Raw genomic sequence first — 22,205 nt, forward strand, 5'->3', positions numbered from 1 at the left:
TGCTTGATAGTGGATTGAGTTTTAGTTTAGTGGAGAAAATGACTATAAAAAAGACTATTGTTAAGTTTCCCAAATTTAATATATAGTGGCTATTCAAGTGATGTTCTTAGGTGAAATGAACTCAAGTATGAGTGAAAATGTCTACAACTTACTCCCAAATAGTTCCACAAAAAAAGTATGTGTGGGGTACAAACAACAGAAAGAATGAGAACATGTGACAATGTTAACAATTAAGTAATCTAGGTGAGGGTATATGAATATTTGTTGCATTATTGAAACTTGTCTAAGAATTTGAAAATTTTCAAAATAAGTTGAAAATAAAGCAATTTAGAAATTCAGAAAAGCAATTTAAATAGGGGGAAAAAGTAATACCATCATTCAAAGCTAACCTTTGCTTACATTTTGGAGTATTTCCTTCTGTTCTTTTCCATGGTATTTCTTTGTTAAATCTTAAGCTCCAAAGAAGTAAACATTTGCTCTCAAACTTAAAATAATAGTAAAAAAAATTTTTTAACAAAAAAGAATGTACTTTTCTTGAGGCATTGTTTATTTTCCTTCCAGGAAACTGATATCCTTGGCAATGTTCTGTTCTGTTCATGTTCTTTACAAGAATGAAAACAGTGCACCTAAAACAGTATTCTAAGTTGAATGAAAATTGGTCCAATTTGAAATAATTTTCACTGAGTATTATGGCATATATAACTCTTTCTGGTACTATTTCTGTTTCTTGTGGTAGTCTATAGGGCTCTCATGTCTCAGCCATTTCAGGAATGGGGAAATCAAAAGACTACTTTGTTTATCATTCGTTATATGTACATAAGAAATTTGAGGCAGCTTAAAGCAATACAGCTAACTAAAGGAAGGAAGCATCTCACTGAATATTCCTTTGACTGGAATGAACTTGAAAATTAAATGTTTACTAAAGGTTAAAGGGGAAAAAATCCTGTAGTTCCATTGACCCCCACCTTTTAAGAATGTCATCCACTTTTTTTTTTTAATGTTTATTTTTGAGAGAGAGAGAGAGAGAGATCATGAGCAGGGGAGGGGCAGAGAGAAAGGGAGACACAGAATCCTGAGCAGGCTCCAGGCTCTGAGCTGGTAGCACAGACCCCGATGTGGGGCTCAAACCTAGGAACCATGAGATCATGACCTGAGCTAAAGTCAGACGCTCAACTGACTGAGCCACCCAGGCACCTCTGTCATCCACTTTCTAATGTTTACCTGCAGAAAAGTCGTTCATTGCTCTGTTTTTCACACAACGTGTGCCTGGCGTAGAGCATGGTGCATAGTATCAAACATGTATGGCCAGGTACTGTTCTCTGCTATCATACATGTATTTCTTTCCCTCAGTTATGTTTTCACTCAGTTCTCTGAGACTACATTCAGCTCTTGGGACCTTAATGATTTTAGACCACTTTCTAAAGAAAGTGATTTTATTTTTCATTTTGATTTTATTGTATTTTTTTATTATAAAAAAATGTTAGTGGTCGGAAGTATTATAAAGTTGGAAAAGAGGCAGAAATTTCCTCAGTGGAGTAGAAGAGGTAAATGTAAAGAAAAGAAGAGAGTCAATATTAGTTACTAAAGTGCCAGTCATTAGAACAGGTGCTTCTCACATAATTATATCTAATATGCCCAATATCCCCATGAGTATACAAGATTAATACAAATTTATAGCTGACCAGACAGTTGCAGCAAGGCTGATTAACTCACCTAAGATCACACCACTGGCCAGGTACTAGACCTGGGTTCGGGACCTACGTTTGTCTGGTTTTAAAATCAGATTTGGTTTTGATTTTTGCATTCTACATTGCTGCTTTTCTCAACTAGCTTCTCCGTTACATGTTTTAGACACAATGGATGAGTTTCTTTGTATCTCTCCCTTTACCAGGCTTTTCCGATGTGGATCACACCTATGCTCAAAGAACTCAGCTCTTTGACACCTTAGTAAATTTCTTTCCTGACAGCATGACTCCTCCCAAAGGCAACCTGGTAGACCTCATCACGCTGTAACTGAAGAGTCACTGGACAGAAATGGAGAACGTCTGATTTCAGTATTTTGGAGTCCAACTCCGTGGACCGACAATTAGGCTGCAGCGATTGAGGACTGCACCAGAATTTTGAAGGGATCTTTACTGTCACAAGTTTTAACCCTCTTCCTTCATACCTGACCTCAGCCCCTTTCTCCTCATCCCATTCCTGAATTAGGCTAATAAAGTGAAATTGGTATACTTTCCATTTAAATATATATATATTTTTTTCTTACTTTAACTTTTAAGAACTAATGAGTATAAAAGAAAAAGTAATCAGGCAGTTTACCCTTTTCTGATTTTTATTTCATTTTTATAAAATCGGGGCAAGTAAGCACTATTAACAGACTCAGTGCTGTAAGAATTGGGGTTTTGTTGTTGGCTTGTTTTGGCCTTCTTTCTCCTCCTTTCCCATTTCAGTTTACCTCGCATCATGCAAACTGCTTATAAGTCATGTCACTTGTTTACCTCTTTAATTCATTCTTCAAAGTGTGGAGTTCTGTAGGGCAAATGATGTAAAAGTGATGTATGTGTCTCTGTTGACTAGAGTCTTGTATTACATTAAACAGTAGGAAGAACAGAGGGCTCAAATGTATGCCCCTTGTCATAGAACTAAAAAATGAAACCCAAGATTGATCCAGGCACTTATCTGAGATTGGTCTATAGTATTTCTATAATGATATATTTTATAGTGGATATTACAATAGCTTTGAGTCACAGAAACCTTAAACTGAGGAGAATATAGTTCAAGACCTTTAAGAGCCATTATAACAATTACCAGCAAGAAGATTCCAGTAGTGATTAATATGTTCATTGATGTCTTTGTAGCAAATTTTGGAAGAAAACGACTCTTTTCTCTGGTAGAGCTATGCTTCCATTTCTCCTTTGTGCTTTTTGTAGCATTTTCACTTGGGAGGGTGGGTTTCCAGAGCTATGCTTTTGTTATTTCCATATACATTAGCTTCCTACATCTGTTTCTGTACACTGATATTTTAAAGAATAATGGTTTGTAGTTGTCCGATGGAATACAGCTGACAGGGATTTCATTAAGCACATGCAGGCTTTTAGTTGGAGAAAAAGGAAATAATGGTACAGATATTTTTTCATTGAAAGAAGGGCAGATGTGGGGGTTGGAGGTATTATGTGTCATTCCATGAGGTGCTGTGGAGTGCAGTGTAGGAAACCCACACCTGGCCAGTGCTTACACTTGCTCAGAAAGTGTGCTGTATGCAACCGATGCCCACCGTGCCTCAAGCCGACTAGGTACAATAAATGTTCATCAGTCCAGTAGCTGTGAAAAGTGAATGACCTAATGGAATGGAGTATGTCCCTGAATAGCGAGATTAGGCCTCACCAAAGAAAGAGAAAAAATTGACTTGCACTTTTGAAAAGTCTCATGTATAGGAATGAGACTGAGATCCCTCTTCACTCTGTCTTTATTGCTTGGTTTTAACTTATTTGGGAATGGACAGCAATATATTTTTCCTAGTTCTAGACTTGAATCTTGGATTCCTTAGCTTTCCAAGCATCCCAAAGCTATCTGTAGTGATTAAATAATTAGATATGTACCTTGCCTTGTGAAAGCTATAGTATGTAATTTACTAAGTACCAAATTGTGCAGCTGCAGAATAACTAATTGACTTTAGAGGTAAGCAAATAGAATCTACTTACATTCCTGTACAGTTTCCATAAAATGACTCCCCTGAGTGACAGTCAAGAACATAAAATATTATCACGAATGTTGTAGCTGTTGAGTCTTGTTTTGTGGAAACAGGTACAAATCAGAGAGTTGATAGGGAAGAACTCGATAAGAGTTTCTAAATTTAAAAGCTCTAGTTTTGCTTACTGTGAATTCTGGCACTTTAAACACACTAACCAAATGAAATTCTGCTGCCCTCCACCATTTATTTCTACAGTGCTTTCTTTGTTGTTTTTTTTCACCAGTTCCTTAGACTCCATATTTGGAAGAAACTCCGTTCTTGACCTCAGTGATTTTGTTTCTCCCTAACTCACTACTCTACTAGTTGCTTTTTCACATGTGCTTGCTTTAATTTTATCTTTCTCCACTTTAGTTAGGTGGAACCTTTACCCTTTTCTTCATTTCTGGATTTTTTTTGTTTTTTTTTTACACCAACCTGTTTAGATAGGGTTGAATCATAGTGAACCATTCAGTGTTACCTGAGTGGACTGTATAGAGGAGGTTATTGACTAGGTAGAATTTGTTCCATGGGGCTTTAAAGGAACACTGCTGGTAATCATTGCAGGAGACTGTAGGGCTTTATGAGATCCATGACCAGGACTGACACACTACTCACATCTCACACCACAACCTGATTGGAAACTATAGTATATATTATATATATATACACGTATGTATATATACATATATATACATATATATATATATACACGTATATATGTATATATACATATATATACATGTATATATATACACGTATATATGTATATATACATACATATATATGTATATATACATACATGTATATATGTATGTGTATATATGTATATATACATACATGTATATATGTATGTGTATATATATGTATATATACATACATGTATATATGTATGTATATATATGTGTATATATATATATGTATATATATGTGTGTATATATATATATATATATATATATATATATATATAGTGAGAAGCTACATATATTTCCAAGAATTCCAGCAGTATAATTTAAATTATAATTTAAATCTAATTTGGTATTTAGACACAGTGTTTAAATAGGCCAAATTATCTGTGCTCTACTACTTGAAAGGCTTTCCTTCTAGCTTAGTGAGTTCCCGATTGAAACATCAGGCTAATGCTCTAGATGCATTCGTTAGTAGCATACAGTTTGTTCAGTGTCGTCATCCCTAGCTCCAACTTCATTCCCATTTCTCTCTTTCCCAATGGAATATATTATTCCAGAATAGTAAACTAGATCTCTAACATTATTTTCAGTGCTTGTACTTCATGAGAAATTGCCTGATTTGAAAGATAATTCTAAAATGCATTTGTATTCTGTGGAATAACAGAGACCTCGTGTGGCCAGTTTGATTAATTCAAATGCATCCATCACTTACTCAAGCAAAGGATTGCAGACTTGGGTGCCTGACTCACTACTCAAGCTGACAGATGGTCTTAACTCTTCACAAAATCCTCCTTTTAGACATGGTTTTCATTTACTCTAAAACAGACCTGTCCGTGTCTAAATAAGTAAAAACTGATAGAAAACATTAGAAAGTTAATTCACCGGTTTATCACAGAAAGGCTTGTTGGGTTTAGAGCACAATGATTTAAGACGATAAAACTGTGTTCTTGGGTGAAATATGTATGTTGAATGTAAATGGTTCCTAGTTTATCCTTCTAATGGATCTCTTCACGTTGGCCCACTATTCGGAGATACGTTAACAAAATTTCACGTAATAAAGTTTTAAAATCTAACTTACAAACAAAAACTAGATTGAGAATGATGTTGAAGGGATCAAAAAGCATTTAGGATCATATTCCTGATTTTAGTCTCTGAATTGTACTCCATTTCATGATCACGACACGAAGAAGTCCTAATTATTCTTGACAATAAAGGGAATTCATTGGGTAAAATTGTGGGTCATTTACTTATCTCCTGAGTGAATATTAACTCTTTAGATGGTTGAATGTTGAACAGCAGTTGAGAACTATGATTTGAAGTGATTTCTGTGGGAGGGGATCATTACAAATGTGTACTCTAAACGACGTCATCTAGCTGTAAGAAAAAAAATATATAGCCTTCAGAACCTTCCTTTTCTTAAAAATCCATGATCGTCTGCAGTTCCATCCTTTTTCATAAAACTCTGGCCTGAATTTTTACTAAGGTTTAAATTCTTAAAATTGTCCTTCATCTGGGATTGCATGCTTCCTCAGTAAAAGTTTATAGTTATTGAAGAGTATCTTCTCTGCATATGACAATACTTGTAGATTAGATCTTTGCGCTCTTTCACTCAAAGGTTTTTGTATTATTAGTCAAATAACATTATTCTTTTGTGATTTTTGACTGTAGCCTATATCTCCCTGTGATTTGTACCAATGCTGAAATGACTTGGCTGTCTAAAATTTCTGGTCTAGAGGTATTTCGATTGAAGGTGAAGTTTCCAAGTTTGTTGAAACAGTTCGTTGGGAGCCAACCAGATCAGCTCAGTGATGTTGCCGTTGTTTGTTTTGGCAGGAGGACTCGTTACAGTTTGTTAATTTCTTCACCAGATGCTCTTTTTCCTCAAAAAAAAAAAAAAAAAAATGCTGTCTTAGAGATTTTATTTTACATAATTTTTTAACCTTGATCCCCTCCTACCTACCAAATAGTGTGAATTGTGTATCCATTATTTCCTTAGCTAAACTGACTTTATTCTCAGCTTTTTTAGCCCTAGGTTTTCTGTGGCATTACTTAAAAGTGTTGTACTGCTTAAGAAAAAAAGTCAAAATCTGAGGCAAACATGCTCTTTTATCCTTGTTTATGACAACAGAATAGTGAAATTAAAAATTATGCGTTATGAAAGAATTAATAATGTTCAGACATTGCTATAAAAATCCTCGAGTCCGTTTTCACTTGGAGGATGGTAACATGGCTATGGCAGCTTCAATGGAGGAGCCAGTGTTAGCTGCTTTTCCTGGCACTAGGAAGCATGTCATCCTAAAACAGTTGATCAGGTACAAGTTTCATAGCAGGGCTTGTGTAATTCACATCACCAGATTTCCATTTGCCTTTGTCTTTATATTTTTTAGCCTTCTTTCCTCTACTCCTACCACCTCTGAGTAGGCTTGATGTTTCTGAAGTTGGGATTTGTATTAAGAATTGACTTTCAGTTTCTGATGTAATCGTGTATTAGGAATAGCTTTGATTGCTATGCAGTGATTGGTGTTTTCTCATTTTTTTAAATTATCACTTATAATTATGAAATAATTTACCTTTTTATCTGCTGTTCAAACAGTCCAATGAAGTATGAAACATTGGCGTGTGGTTCTGTTTTGCCTGTCTATATGGCATTTTTCACTTGGAGGCATTTGAACCCCTGGAGAGGGGAGAATGAGGATATGTTAGAGAAAGAAAAATAGGAGCTTTTTGCTCCTGGATTCCAAGGTCCACAAAGCTAAATGAAAAAGAAAGCTCTTCATTTCTGACCCTAAATTCACTTTACCAATGAAGTGCTGGGAAGATGACTGTCAAAAGGCATCAAAGCTCACTTACTCTGTACAGTTTTTGGAAAGCGGCATTTCCTGGTGAGATTCTCTTCTCCATTTCTCCCAAATAACTGTTAGAGATCTTGAAACAGAAAAGCCAGTGTAATGGGCTCTAGAGTTTAAACTAGGTGAGCAGCTTCTTAGGTTCAGCCAGTTCCTTGATAAGGATCCAGCGGAAAAACCAGCAATGAAACATTTTAACATCAGTTTTTGGTGGGCTCCCACAGGACCTGCTTTTTCATCGCGTTTAGCTCTTGCTGCAGCACAGCTCTGTGCCATCTGGGATGCTCACATTCACAGCAGTTAGTTTGGATATTTGAGCTGTCTGCCACACAAATACCAGCCTGAAGAGATCATCATTCTTCAGTTTCGTTGAATGCTTAATGCCAAATTAATTGGCAGGAAGGAAAAACACTGTGTGATATACTGAACAGGCCTGCGTGCATGATTAAGGAGTTGCTCAAGTAGCCGGTTTTTTGAGCTTTATTTCTCTCCTTTGTTAACAAATCTCAAGGGGCGCCTGGGTGGCTCAGTCAGTTGAGCATCTGACTTCGGCTCAGGTCATGATCTCGCTGCCCATGAGTTTGAGCCCTGCATCAGGCTCTGTGCTGACAGCTCAGAGCCTGGAGCCTGCTTCAGATTCTGTGTCTCCCCCTCTCTCTGCCCCTCCCCTATTCATGCTCTGTCTCTCCCTCTCTCTCAAAAATAAAGATTTAAAAAAACTAAAAAAAAAAATCTCAAGGAAAAGCCTTTGTTATAGTTTAGCCAGTGTCATTTTGTTGGTGCTTATTTTCTAGCCTTTGAAAATGGGAGGAAAATAGCCATTTCATGTTTAACTTACAACCTGTACAGAATTGAACTGACATCAGTTGCTTTCCATACTTTAAAATTAATTATGCACAGTCCCATGGGTTTCTGTTTATCCACTTTGCCAGGAAATACACGAGTTCTGGGCTTGGCATTGGAAGTATTTAATAATTTTGGTTTGTTCTTTAGGTCTCCTTCACATCTGGAAAGTGAGTAATTAGAGAAGGTATCTGGAATAAGTGTGATTCCATTGCAGCTGGCAGAGCTTTATAAATTCCTTTTGCAACAAAGAGGAGGATCTTACACCAACAGGGCTGTGCCTTCAGATTTCTGCTAGTGACCTTTTTAGCATGTTGCCTTCTAGTTGCCGTATTTACCTTCTTGAGATGAAGGGGGGGAAGTGGAGGACAGAGATGCATGGCTTTACCTTTTTTCAGTTGCCTACTTTAGAAGTCCTCAGATGCTCCACCTCTGTAAAGGCTTAGCTTAATTTTACCTAGACACATGAGCTACACTTGCAAGAACACTGAATATAGACTGTAAGACATACGAAAAGTAGTTGTCTATGCAACCCCAAATCTGACGGTAGGGTACCAACGTCCAAAATTTAAATATGAGTAGTCTTCTGTGGGGAAGATGTGTGTTTCAAAAAGTTATATACTTGGTCTCCTTTTTGAGATTTTTTTTTTTCCTTTCCCAGAAAAAATGGTTGTGGTGACTGACCAGTTGTAAACTATTTTCTCCCTCAATTGTAAACCACCCGGTTAGAGAAATAAAAGTGGACTTCCTTTCTTAAGTATTATATACAGCCTGGCCAAGAGATGCTATGATTGTGTTATTCTTTAAGCCACCTTGGTTTTTTGACTTGTGCAAAATATCTTTTGAATGAATAAATTAGTAGAGTATTCATTTTCCTTTGTGTATAGTCTTCAGCTCAATTGCAAAATTGCAAAATAATGTGGCATTTTCCTATGAGCAAATTTCCTTTATGGACATATATAGAGAGAGATTTTTTCTTTCTTTTTAAAAGAGATTCATTCCTTCTCTGTCACCACTTCAGACTCCATGTAAAGTTGAACCTGCAGCCTCAGAAGGAGTATAGGATAGCTAAGACAAGGACCTCCTTTTCTTGTCTTGGTAACAGACATTATCCCGTCTTTCCAAAATGGCTTATTTATGTTATAAGCAGATTGAGAAAGAAGCTACAATTTTTTTAAGTCCACTCTTTTACTTCCTTTATAAATTAGTATTCATTGGGGGCACCTGGGTGGCTCAGTCGACTGAGCGTCCGACTTTGGCTCGGGTCATAATCTCACGGCTCATGAGTTCGAGCCCCATGTCAGGCTCTGTGCCGACAGCTCAGAGCCTAGAGCCTGCTTCAGATTCTGTGTGTCCCTCTCTCTATCCCTCCCCTGCTCGCACGCTTTCTCTCTCTCTCAAAAATAAACATTAAAAAAAAAATTAGTATTCAGTGGCCAAAAATTAAGATCCCTTCAGATTAGAGAAAGATCCTCAAAACTAAAGTTGGACTGGCAATTAGATTGGGAAGGAAGATACAGCTCCTTCCGGATATGCACAATGGATTTTGTCTTCCCAGGTTGCTTATTAATGCTGTGGGCAGCCCCTTCTCTTTGTTAGAACATCTCCTAGACTGGAAACATGATGTTACAGCAACCAGCTCACCGGAAAGTTGGAGAGTATTACATTTCTTTTATGGAACTTTTAAAAACATTTATTGATTTTTGTGATATAAAAAATATGTTTATCGTTGAAATTTAGGAAATTACTAAATGTAAAGAAGGAAAACCACTATTAACTGATGAGACTTAATTCATTTTGTTTTTCCTGACTTTCTTCTGTTACCCCACATGGGAAAGCCCAGAAAAAGTTAAAAAAAAAAAAAAAAAAAAAAGGATACAGCCATTCTCATTATGTTTTACCATATGTGTGGAGGACTGAGGTGTGAGCCTATGTCCCTACCTTACTGAGATTCCCTCAAGCCGTGCCCTTTTCCAGGCGGACAGTCTGAAAATAATTCTCTTGATGTGTATCTTTTAAGCCTGAACTAAGGATGTCGAGTAGTACCCAGAAGCCTATAGGGAGCTGCCTTGTTCTTTTATTGGAAACTTCATCTCTAAAATTCATTTTGATCTTTTAAGCCCCTTATGCACCATTATGGACCTTTGAAGCATATTCATACCCACAAAGAACTTTCTGTTTAGGTGGACTTTTTAATATGACCATAAGTAAACCCACACTCAAAAAGAATGAAGTACTTTCAAAGGCCAAAGGAAAAGCGGAGAAAAAACAAAGCAAAAGCAAAACAGATGAAATGAACCTAAATGTGAATTAGGAGTCCTGGAAACCAGAGTTCCCTTACCACACTTGGGCAAATGTCTCCCCCTAAAGTGTAGTTCTCTGCTCCCCAGCTAGGATTCAGAAGTTTTGTATTTCGTAGGAGACTTTTCTTCTTAGTGTGTAAAGCAGAAAGCTGCAGCCCTTTCAAGGTTCTACTCTTTCCTTTACTCTTCCTCTTCTGTGGCAACGTGGCTTAGGGCTGTATCCTAAAGGACCTAAATCTGAAACAAATCATGAGGGGGCTGTGGAGCAACAGCATGAGCTGGTTGGAAGCTCTCTTCTCTCATCCTTGGCGTTCCAGGTTGTGATAGAACTTGTGTTCTGCAATCTTCCCCAGTCCCCTCATGATCCTCTTCGGTTTATCTTATTTTTGCCCAGTCTGTATGGACTCTTAGAGGTTTTTTCTCTTCTTTTTTTAGTACAGGTAGTTTTCCGATCCCAGGTTTGGTGAATGTGTTAACACTGCTTTGTGAATAAACGAGTGATCTGCTGAACGGTTGCAACTGTAGAATTCTGTTGTATGTAATGTACATATGGAGAAAGAATGTATTTTGTTCATTTTCTTAATAAAAAGTTATATATGGACACTACAAAATGGTTCTTGTGTTGAAACTACCTTTGAAGTCAACTTTTTAAAATGTTTACATACTTTTCACATGTTGTATTTTTCCCTCAAAAAGCTGAGTTTTGTTCAGGCTTCCAAAGATAAAGATGATACACACTATAGAAGGGCCTTTTGGTGTTTTCCTTTGAGACAGTGCTGAAGTAAAGAAGTTCTGATGGATCTCACAAAGTTTCCTGGAGGTTTCCATTTTGAAAGAATACTGGTAAGTTATTTCATAAGATGGTGTCTTTTATGTCCCATTGCTGACCAGCCCTGTTTGATCTGTTTTGTAAATTGGACTTGTGTTTCCCAGGTTTCCTTTAAGGGAGACATACCTGTATAGTTTAAGAACTAGAAGAAAATTGATTGTAGAAAAGACAGGGAAGAGAGAGTTGGAGCTGTTGCAAAGTTTTGAAAAATTCTAGATCCCTGTCCCTGATAAAGGGGAAAGAACTTTAAGGACTGAACCTTTGAAAAAATAAACCCGGATAGGCCAAACAAAGATAATGAGTTCTGGGGGCGCCTGGGTGGCTCAGTCGGTTGAGCATCCGACTGCAGCTCGGGTCATGATCTCACGGTCCGTGAGTTCAAGCCCCAGGTCGGACTCTGTGCTGACAGCGCAGAGCCTAGAGCCTGCTTCCAATTCTGTGTCTCCCTCTCTCTCTCTCTGCCCCTCCCCCACTCATGCTCTGTCTCTGTCAAAAATAAATAAACATTTTTTAAAAATTTAAAAAAATAGGGGCGCCTGGGTGGCTCGGTCGGTTAAGCGTCCGACTTCAGCTCAGGTCACGATCTCGTGGTCTGTGAGTTCAAGCCCCGTGTCGGGCTCTGGGCTGATGGCTCAGAGCCTGGAGCCTGCTTCCCATTCTGTGTCCCTCTCTCTCTGCCCTTCCCCCGTTCATACTCTGTCTGTCTCTGTCTCAAAAATAAATAAACGTTAAAAAAAATTTTTTTTTTTTTAAATAATGAGTTCTCCAGAAGGATTCAACAGGACCTCCTTTTGACCCTTTTCATCTCCTGGTCTTATTTACATTCTCAGGTGTCTGATCCTGCATTCTGCAGTGCGTGTTACTTGTCAGCTTTGTTCAAAATGGGGATTATGTTTTCTCAATCCATAAACCAAATAATGTGTCTTGCTACGTAGCTTTCATTTCTAGAGTGTGCTTTGATTGATTTGAACATGACTCATAAGTAACATTTTTGTTTTTAAAACAGAAAAACATGATGTGTGGTGTTAAGGTAAGACATTGACCTTTCCAGGGGCACCTGGGTGGTTCATTCAGTTAAGCGTCTGAGTCTTGGTTTGGGCTCAGGTCATGGTCTCAGGTTTTGTGAGTTGGTTTCAGCCCCACACTGGGTTCCATGCTGACAGTGCAGAGCCTGCTTGGGATTCTCTCTCTCTGCTCCTCCCCTGCTCACTCTGTCTCGCTCAAAATAAACTTAAAAAAAAAAAAAACTTAAAAATACTTTAAAAAATTGGCCTTTCCTTGGTTAATCCTCCAGAGAATTAACTCAAAAGGATCAAAATGTGGGACACTACCCCCTCTCCCTTGACAGATTTTGTCCTCTGGTGGGAAGACAGCAAATAAGCCAGGAGGACTTTATGGTGAACAGTTGAGATGGCGGCTGCTCACACAGCAAGTGTGGGGACCCACAGGAGCTGGATGTGCCCCCTCGAGAGCCTCTGCTCACCCAGGGACTATCCAGCGCCAGCAGGGAAATGGCCACGTGTGCTCACGCTCCCGAGTGTGAGTCAACTGTGGAAATTGAGAAAATATTTTCCTCATTAATGAGGGCAACATGAGGCACCACCAGTCCTCCAGATTCTGAAGGTATGAGTGGGAACACAAACCGCGGGCCCCCCTGAAGCCCACGTCAGTCCCGGCTTAGGCTTAAGTACCAGCTGGTTAGGTTTTCTCTTTAGCACCACATATGCAACGTCTTTTGCCTTTTAACGTCTCGGAAGAAAAATAAGAGTTCAAGTCTGGCTTTCTGTTGCATAGGGAATGCGCGACAGTAGCACACGATGCCTGAAACTCCTATCATTCTTACTCTGAAACTTCTGATGTTCGCAGACGACTTTCCTCCCCACGGCAAAGCAAAGGCAGTTACATCCTTTCCAGAAACGTTATTACAGGGAAGAGAGGGAAGGAGGCAGCCCGTGCACTGCTGTGCCAGTAGGTTTTGATAGTTGCCAAATCCCAAGCAGGGAGATGAGGGCACTCGGCAAGACGTATAGCACACCTCATACAGCTGCCCTCTGAGCTCGGGCCCCAGGATGGGTGGCCCAGGGCAGAGTCCGGAATCCTAGGTTTATGTCCAGATCCAGCAGGAACTTCTGTGTAGCACTGGGCAGTCTCAAGCCTTCTGCCTCCCTTTCTCCATCTTCTAAGTAAATGTTGGTGGCAGATCCTGTTAGCTAGAATCCCACTGATTTTTTTTAAATCTGTAAAATGCCAAGGTCTTTGAAAAATACTATCTCCGTATTTATCACGCGCTAATTATAGTACTAGTCCTATTTTTACTTTTTTCCCTTAGGGTACAGAAGAAATAAGTTTGTAGTATGGGGGATGGGGGACAGGGGACGTGGGAGTGACAGAGGCCTAGTGCATTAGGACTACTGAGTGACTGCTTCTTGGTTGGCAGGGCAGGGAGCAGGGTGAATGACCTCTTCAGGAAGAGAATGGAGCCACAGAGCCTCAGGCCTCAGGTCTAATTTGTGGCCAGCGATAAACTGTGAGTCATTCTGTTCTTAGAACAGTGTGCCTCAAGCATGGCCAAGGGGCCTGCCCGAGTTCCTGGTATTTGTATTCTTTTCTGTATTCTTGGCCCACTCTTGAAGTTAACCTCAAAATACCCCTGGCCCAACTCGGGCCCACAGTTAAGAGTGTTAACCCACAGTTAAGAGTGTTAACCGGCTTTCAGAACTCCCCTATAGAAGCAAAATCATATTGTTAACAATGCATTCTAGAAATGTACTTGTTGCTGGAACCCCGGCATTGATGTGAATGGGAAAAGAATGTAAGACTGAAGAGAAACAATACAGCTTCAAGGCCTCACACTAACCCCTTAAATAGCTGTGTCATCTCAGAATCCTTCATCTCTGTACCTAAATTCTACCTGTTGGTAGAGAAGCGCCCGTTCCTAAACAAGAAATGTAAAAATGTTTTGTAAACTGTAAGCTGCCAGGCAAAGAGAAGAGATTGTTGTGTAGCAGTGTGAACGTGGACCCAGTCGTCTGACCATTTCTCTTCTGAAGTTGGGAGAGACAGTTTTCCCCTTCCAGTGAGGAATGTATAGGGAGAGGGTACCACCCCAGGAGAGGAAGAGAATCAGGATGGGTTTTGAGTGCTTCCTTTCCTGAACATTCTTCATCTTCACTAACATCTCTGTAGACGAGGAACAAGGGGGAGGCTTCTTGGGATAAGTAAACCCTTTTGTGAGCGGCAACAGGACCAGGAGGGAACCTCTTTATTTCTTTATATTTTTAATTGGTCTCCACACCAGTGTTTCACACCTGACCAGGGCTCAAGGATGTTTAGTGATGGGTGATTCATAATTGTATCTGAGGCGGAAGTGGAAGAAAGGAAGAAGGTAGACCACTGATAAAAGCGTGAGGGAAAATTCCGTTATGATCGCTCCAACAACCCAAGATAATCTGGGGAACCGTCATCACCTCCAGGATCCCCTTCCTTTCTTTGAGCTTCCCGCTTTCTCTTTTGCTCTCTGCACCCCCACAGTTCGGCCATACAGCAGACGAGCTGAGGGTGCTGCACGCCCCGGAACGCCTCATGTCCGCGGCGCTTCAGACCGGAGCCTCACGCACAGGGTAAGAACACAGCCAATCAGTCAAGTCCAACCAACAGGGCTTGAACCAGCTTATACAAAAGCACTTTAATTGACAGTATACAATTTTCCAAAATATAGTTTTGTAAGAAAACGGCAATAATTAAGTATAGTCTTTACAAACAAGTTTCTCAGTAAATTCCAGTGTACTTCAGACCCCTGTCCATGAAGACACATGCTCCCCCAGTCTCCTGGGCAAACTGTTTGACATTCACTAATTAAAAAAAAAAAAAAAAAAAGACACATCAAATAGTAATTCCCTCCCTTCCACTCAGTATTGGGTTCTCCCCAACCTGAGCCAATCAGCTAGCGAATGATGGAAAATATGCCATCGCTTTCCTCTTGCCCCCTCTGCCTTCCCCTACCTTTCTCCCTTTAAGCCTCAGCCCTACTAGAAGGTCCATGTCAAAGCTCATCCAAAACTGTTTCTTGACAGAAAAGCATACCGTTCAAGTCTGAGACCTAAGTAACTCAGAGGAAGAGGAGACCAGTATGTTTCCCACTGCTGTCCTCACGCCCTCCCTAGGCTTCCTGCAGGGTAAGATTTGAGAAGGGCATTCTGTGTCATTTTGGTGCCTGTCCTTAATTTCCAGATCCCTTCTAAGGCCCACGGCACCCGTGTTTTAATCCTGTTTCTGTCACTAACCATGTGTTTTGGCCAAGTCACTTTATCTTTCTGCGCTTCAGTGTCTTTTTCTGGAAGAACAAAACAAAGATTGGACTAGGTGTCTAAAAGCCTCTCCCTAAGACTAGAGTATCACTTTCTAACCAGTGCATATTGACTCCAAGCCTGTGATAGACGAGGACTTGGCTGGGGAGGGGGTGAGGACCATATTTAAAAACAAAGATGCCTGATCTGTAAGACAAATACTTTGTCATCAGTTTGTCTTACATTTCGTTTTTTTCATTAAGGAAAAAAACAAAACAAAACTTGTCATTTCTAGTGAAATAGGCATTTACATTCTTGTTTTTGGGGGGGGGGGAAGCCACCTCACTTAACTAACAAATGTTTTTACAAAGTATACTCACTTAAAGCAGTGCAGGGTGGATTAACATGTGGCTGTTGTATTTACATTATCAAAAAGTATGTATCAGCTTGGACTAGTTTTTCCAAGTTTCTCCAATATATTGCCAAAAAGGTTAAAGCTCAAGAAGTGGTTTAAACTTTCTGCCAGCTTTCCTTCTCAAGAGGGGGCAAAAGAATCTGGTGTCTAGACCAGCTTCAACCCGTGTTCTGTCCTACGATGCAAAGCATGTTCTGTACCTCCTTCAGAAGCAGTCACTCCTTGTTCACAGGAGAGCGTGCTTCCTGCTGGGTTCTGTCCAGTCATCGGCCATGGTTTCTGGCCTTTTATGCAGCTTACGGAAACCAGTTTGCCACTGATGTAAAGTTTATCATCTTTCTGTGGCACAGCCTGTTGAAAGTCATGCTGAGTTCCTGGTGTTCCTCTTCTTTCTTCTCAGCCCCAGCATCTGACTTATCAGACAGCATTCAGAACTCAATGCAGACGTGGGATGAAGATGACCTTTGCACATGCGTGGCTGTATGGCCCTTGACCTAGAGGTCTAGTGACAAGAGCAAGCCCAGGCAAGGTACTGGATTCTGAAGTTGCCCTAAAAGGCCAGTGTAACCCAATCTGGATGCACCAAAAGGAGCATGTGAACCAGCCCGAAGCTTCCCAAGATTCCCCTTGGACAGAACTACAGTCATCTCTCTTGACCAAGTATATAATTTTTACTCTAGTCCTTGCCGGACATCATCTCTCCCTAAGAGCCTTTGGGGGTTATAGCCTTTGATCTATTTGTGGAGGCGTATTTGCTGTCTCTGTCTGAACGCCCGGCTGGTAAAATGTGACCCAGAATCAGCAAAACAGTAGTAATCCAGTCTGGCCTCTTCCACAGAAACCCAATGGGTGGAAAGAACTGAATGCGGGGCAGGAAGGAAGCAAACAGATCTTTTCCCAGTGTAACAAGATTTCTTCTGTTTTTCCCCAAACGAGCATTGTTATCCATCCTGCTGACCTGGAGGATCTGGGCAAATGCTTTTGGTTCCTTGTCAGCTTAGCATCTCTCTAGCTCTTGGAAACTCACTGGAGGCCCTACTTGAACCCCTGGCCTTTCTTTTCCCCTAAGATATCAAAGGCCAAAGGTTATGAAGAAGGAATCAAGGCAGCCAGGGAAGAACAGAGATCTTCCCTCGCTAAACTCCTTCAAAATAAGCTATCCTAAAGCAGGCCACCTATTTCGTCAAGACTATCAGAGCCTGGGCCTCCAGTTTCTGAGGTTCTGGCTTCTTGCTCTGATATTACCATTTTCACTCTCTGAAGCAGTTCTGCCCATCTTCCTAGGTGTCAGGAAAGTTACACCCAGGAACAAGAGACAGTGGGCAAAGTTCCACACGGGATTTCTTCTTCCCAGAAAACCAGATTAAACTACACTCTGCCCAGTCCCCAGGTGCCTTCTGCTTGGGAACTGACCGCTGAGCTTTCTCTAAACCCTCCATGGTGCTGTTTCCCTGAGATGCCACCAGAACCACAGAACCGGGTAGCCCTGCTAAGGATATAGAGAAGGGGACACGGCAAGGGCCAACTCCATGCCGGAACAGTGAGAGGTCACCGGGAACCCCACAGGCCCCCCGAAGCTGCCCCTGTGCACCTTAAGATGTATCACACTTTCTAGACCTTTCTTGCCCTATGACACAGGAGAACCAGAAATCGGTGAGATCGCTTAACTGAAAAGTCCCCCAATGGCTGGGGCTTTGGCTTTGGGCAGTGGAGGGCTGGACTAAAACACAAATACGACAAAATTCTCAGCAACTTGAAAAGTCCCTGAGTTTCCTATGGAACAGAGAGTAAAGCCCATCCTTCCTGTCAATCGATTGTCTCCTAAGACACCTCTCCGTGGACTGGGCCCCGGGAAAGTCTGCCCCACAGCTGTCACTCTTGCTGGACCTAGCTTGGGTCTTCACCCCACTGGCTGAGCAGTGAACAACAAAATAGATGCACTTGGCCTTCATCGCTGCTGCAGATTTTACTTCCCAGTGGGAGTAGGAAGCCAAGCAGTTTCCTGGGGAGCCCCTTCAAGGAGGCCCTGGGTGCTGGGCCAGGACCCATCCTCACCTGCCGGTGGATCCCTGACCTCACTCACACTGGAGTCTGGTGTGGGTCGAGTCCCACTCAGTCCCACTAGGCAAATGCAAGGAAGCCAGAATCCAGGACCAGGGGCTCAAAGCCATCAATGACCTGTGTGAGTCCCAGGGGTCCTTGGGACAGAGTGGGGATACAGAGTGAAGGAAGGGGGAGGCAAAAAGGGGATGGAACACTGGCAGGCGAGGCTGGGGACAGGAGATGGACAGCTTGGACCCGTACTTTCAAGGAATCCGATTCCCCTGAGACAGGATCTGGCCCCGCTGCCCCTTCCATCCAGCCGGGGGCAGATCGGAGGGGAGGGCACGGGGGGTGGTGACAGCAGTGGGGTGGGGTGGCAGTGCACACCGGCCCGGAAAAGGGAATTTTTGTGGTCATCCTGACTCTGCCACCAGGGGCTGTGTGAGCTGGACCTTATACCCCTGTCAGGCCTTGGTCTCCACGTATGTGGGATGAAGGGATCCTACTAGATGGTCACGTGAGTGAGCTCCCTCTCGCCTTCCAGCAGTACTGAGCTCAGGCACTAGTGGGTTATCTTACAAGACAGATCTAGACAGAATGTGACTTGTTCAGTCTGAAAAGGGGAAATTAAGGCCCCGTGGGGATTGGGAGGAGGGAGCCACCAAGTCTCCTTCCCCTGCCAGTCTCTCCCTCAGCTGGGAAGGATGTTCCTCCCCTGTCCCAATGGCACTTGAGGTGGCTCAGTCTGGAGCGCTGTGGCACTGTCGGAGGCCACCCGCAGACCTGATTAGAGGTGTGTGTCTTCCTCCTCGTCCAGGTCATCCTTGGTCAGGTTGTCTAGGGGGACGATCCAGCTGTCCCCCAGCTCCCCATTAAGGTTGACCACCTTTTTCTCCTGCATCTCTGAGGAGGTCTCCATCACTTCCAGTGTGGGATTGTCATGGTAACCGTTCTCCACTGTCTGCAGCTCCTCCGTTAGTCGTTGCTAGGGCAGAGAAGATGACCCAAGAAGAAAGGGTAATGTTTAGGGGCTATAGCCTTAATATTACACATTTAGCCCCACAATCCAGGAACCCCAGTTTGGCTAATGTGCGCAGTAAGTGCTCCTGGAGATCATCGTGGCTACTGGCCTTGCCCAGCATCCTAGAATTCCCAGCTCACTTGACCTTTCCCCTACTGGGCAAATCCAGGAAGTCAAGCGGACACGGACTCTGTTTTGCAGAGTCCTCTGATCGCTCTCCTCCATTCCTTCCCCCCAAACCTTACTCTCCAGGCACCTGCCTCACCCCACCCATTGTACTGAATCGGGAAGGGCTGGAAATGACTTTCATCAGGCCGGGTGACCCAGGACCTCTCCAAGCCCCGGCAAGATGGGTGCGGCGCGACCTACAGCCGTCTCGGCCACAGATAGGAGCCACCTGGAGCCCGTGCTCTTCTCTCGTCTTTACCCGAGGTACATCCTGGGTCACACGGTCGAGTCACCTGGGAAGCTTTGAACAAACATTCAGATCCAGATTGTCTCAACTGGCGTGTGAGGAGGCCGGCATGTGAATTTCTCTAACTGGCCCCATAGTGTGCAGCCAGGGTTGAGGACTACGTGTCTGGGTGGGGCCGTCACGAGGGGAATCTGACGAAGGCGGGTAAAAGAGCCTCCTGTCAGATGTCAGACACGTGGGCCTAGGTCCACTTCTTTCAGGGAACCCTCAGCAGCTCCGCAAGGTGACCGTTCTCCCCTCGCGCAGATGAGAACCGGACCTTAGAGGTTCCAGGAAGTACCCATGGCCACGTGGGTAACAGGCAGAGCCGGGGCTTTATCCCAAGTCTGGACTCCGCAGCCGCGATCCTCCCTTCCCCCGCATGATTCTTTCATTTCCCTGTAACTTTGCGGTTCCTGTAAGGGAGGGTCTCTGCCTGTCCGAAAGGGTCCACGGCCCCCTCACTCTCCTCTAATATGGGGGTGACGGGGTGAAGTCATCTGGTGAACTGGCCTGCTTCCCTGGCGAGGGGAGTGAAGTCCTCACCTGGTCTTTCCTCTGGGAGAGGCGCTGGTGGCAGCAGCCATAGAGGGCAGCGACGAGGAGCAGGAAGGAGGCCATACAGACGATGGTGATGATGAGGGGCATGCTGAACCGGTCCTCCGTCTCTTCGGGTGGCCCTTGGTCCCCAAGCTTCATGTTACTGACTCCCACCTGCCAGGAAGGAGGAGGTTATGTGGCAGAAAACAGAACGTGGGTCACTCCCGGTCAGTTACGATCTCTCCTGCTTGGCGTTTGCTGGGGGACCTATTCCGTCACCCGGCTGTCCCCTCTCTAATCCTCCCGTCTTCCAGCTGCTTGCAAGCGGGAGGTCCCTCTACAGCGAGAAGCGCTGCGGAGCAGAGTAACTGTAGACTTCCGAGGGACAGGCTTCCGCCCCAGCACACGGGAGGAGCCCGCTTACCTCTTGCAGCTCGTCCCATTTGTCTTTCAGCAACTCATACACGTCCCTGGGCAGGAGGTTTGCTGTGGGGAGGAGAGACGTTTCTAGTGGTCCAGCTCAGAGTGATGTGCGAGGGATGGACACAGGGCCCCAAGAGGACATGCTGTACCTCAGTCTCCTGGGTGCTGTCTCTCTTGGCGCGACCCTTCTTAGGGTACTGAGGAAGGACCAGCCCTGACCCATCCTCATGGCTCCTAAGCTGTCACCCCCTGCCCCATTCCCACCCCCCTTAGGCCTCAGCACCCCCTCCCCTCAACTCACTCTGGATAGCGATTTCTTTGATTGCCACTGCCTGGGTCTCGGGAATAGGTGCCAGCCGTATATGGCACCGATCTTGAGGTGGGTTGAAGGTGGCTTTTGCTGCTCTGCACAGTAGTGTGACCAGTTTGTCATCCGAAAAGTTCGTCTCCTATTGCAGGGAGACCACAAGTGATTCCTCAAAGATCAGAACAACACCCTAGGTTTTGGGGGCTGCCTGTCGGACCCAAGGTCTGGAGAATGCATTTGCCTGGTGTGAACCTATTTCTCTATTCCCTCAACTGGGACCACTTGCAGGCCCGGAAGGAGTCAGAGTTTAGGTGCCGAGCTGGGCCAGTCCCTGCCTTCCCTGACTCATGCGAATCTCCTCCCCGGGTCCCCTCACCCTGTTTATCTTGTCTATGGCTGACCAATACCTTTCACCTGACTACCCCCTTTCTCTCTCAGAGTTCTTCAGGGGTCATGATCTGATGCCCTTATCATTGCTCTAGAAGGAACTGTGGAGGTCCTTCCCAGCAACCACTGCCACCCCTCCCTACCCCCAGCCCCCAGCCAGTGGGGAAGACTCCAGCCCTCTGTCAACCTTCCAGGCGTTGATGCCCAGTTCAAAGACCTCAGGAGGTGAAGCCCCAGCTCTCAGCCCAAGGATATCTATCCCAAAGTTGAAAGATGCACGCCCTTCCCTAAACTAAGATTCTGTCCATGAAGCCATAAACAGGCTGACAGGGAAAAAGGCAAGGCTGTCACTGAACAGGGCACTGTGGGAGATCTTGAAGAGGCACATGGAGACATCTTGGAAGGAAGTCCTGTATCTCTAAACAGACAGAGCATGGCTGACATGGCTTTAGGGCTGAGGGTGAGGAAGCAAAGTGTGGACAGTTTTTACCAGGTCCTGCCATGTCATCTAGAGGCACACCAAGCTGGCATTTCTCTGACCTGATTTCGGAATAAGGTATGGAGACGGATAAAGAAAAGGACTCTTGGTATGGCTCACCTCAGGACCCCCACAAACCATCCTTAGGTTTCTACCTGGGATTTCCTAGGCTTCCCGATCCCTCAGCCTCACACCAGGTAGGGATCCAGGGCTTCCAACCCTCCTTTTACAGCACACGGGGGAAAAAATGCTTCTCCCAGCCAATCGTACAACCTGGCAAGTTTTAGCAAAAAAGAGGGCCTGAGAATGGCTGGGTATGCATCGGTGGGATTCCTGCCTTGTCCAATAACCCAAGGCCAGGGCAGCACCGCTCCCTTTCAAACTCCAGTCTAAATGCATGCTCTGTAAAATTCACTTGGAAAATCCCAGCAAAACGAACACCCAAAATAAAATGACTGAAAACATACAGGTGGTATTAAAATGTTGTAAACCCACCTTCTCATCTTCTAGACAGCCTGTCTTAATTCTAGGGGGTGTTTGCAAAAACAGTCACTGACCAGGAGAGGGCAGCAGTGAGCCACCCATCAGCTGCACTCCCAGGTGCCAGCAGAAG

The 22,205-nt window shown here is 43.4% G+C and overlaps 2 protein-coding genes across 4 annotated transcripts in view; one reads left to right on the top strand and one right to left on the bottom strand.

The window, feature by feature from the left end:
• The window catches only part of MKLN1 (muskelin 1), a 379,442-nt gene extending 364,317 nt beyond the window's left edge, over positions 1-15,125 (top strand). For all 3 annotated transcript variants that reach the window (XM_078439319.2, XM_060633171.3, XM_060633170.3), the window contains 2 exons: positions 1,892-4,399; positions 4,700-15,125. In XM_078439319.2, coding sequence (XP_078295445.1) covers positions 1,892-2,013 — 122 coding nt within the window. In that variant the 3' untranslated portion in view covers positions 2,014-4,399; positions 4,700-15,125. The remainder of the gene's footprint in view (positions 1-1,891; positions 4,400-4,699) is intronic.
• PODXL (podocalyxin like) overlaps positions 14,899-22,205 on the bottom strand; it is a 53,668-nt gene continuing 46,361 nt past the window's right edge. Inside the window, exons 5-8 of the mRNA XM_060633174.3 lie at positions 20,722-20,869; positions 20,422-20,483; positions 20,004-20,171; positions 14,899-18,967 (exon numbers count right to left, since the gene is read on the bottom strand). Of these exons, the coding sequence (XP_060489157.3) occupies positions 18,770-18,967; positions 20,004-20,171; positions 20,422-20,483; positions 20,722-20,869 (576 nt within the window). The 3' untranslated portion in view covers positions 14,899-18,769. The remainder of the gene's footprint in view (positions 18,968-20,003; positions 20,172-20,421; positions 20,484-20,721; positions 20,870-22,205) is intronic.

The sequence above is a fragment of the Panthera onca genome, chromosome A2 (genome assembly GCF_046562875.1).
Source record: "Panthera onca isolate mPanOnc1 chromosome A2, mPanOnc1 haplotype 2, whole genome shotgun sequence".
NCBI lineage: Eukaryota > Metazoa > Chordata > Mammalia > Carnivora > Felidae > Panthera > Panthera onca.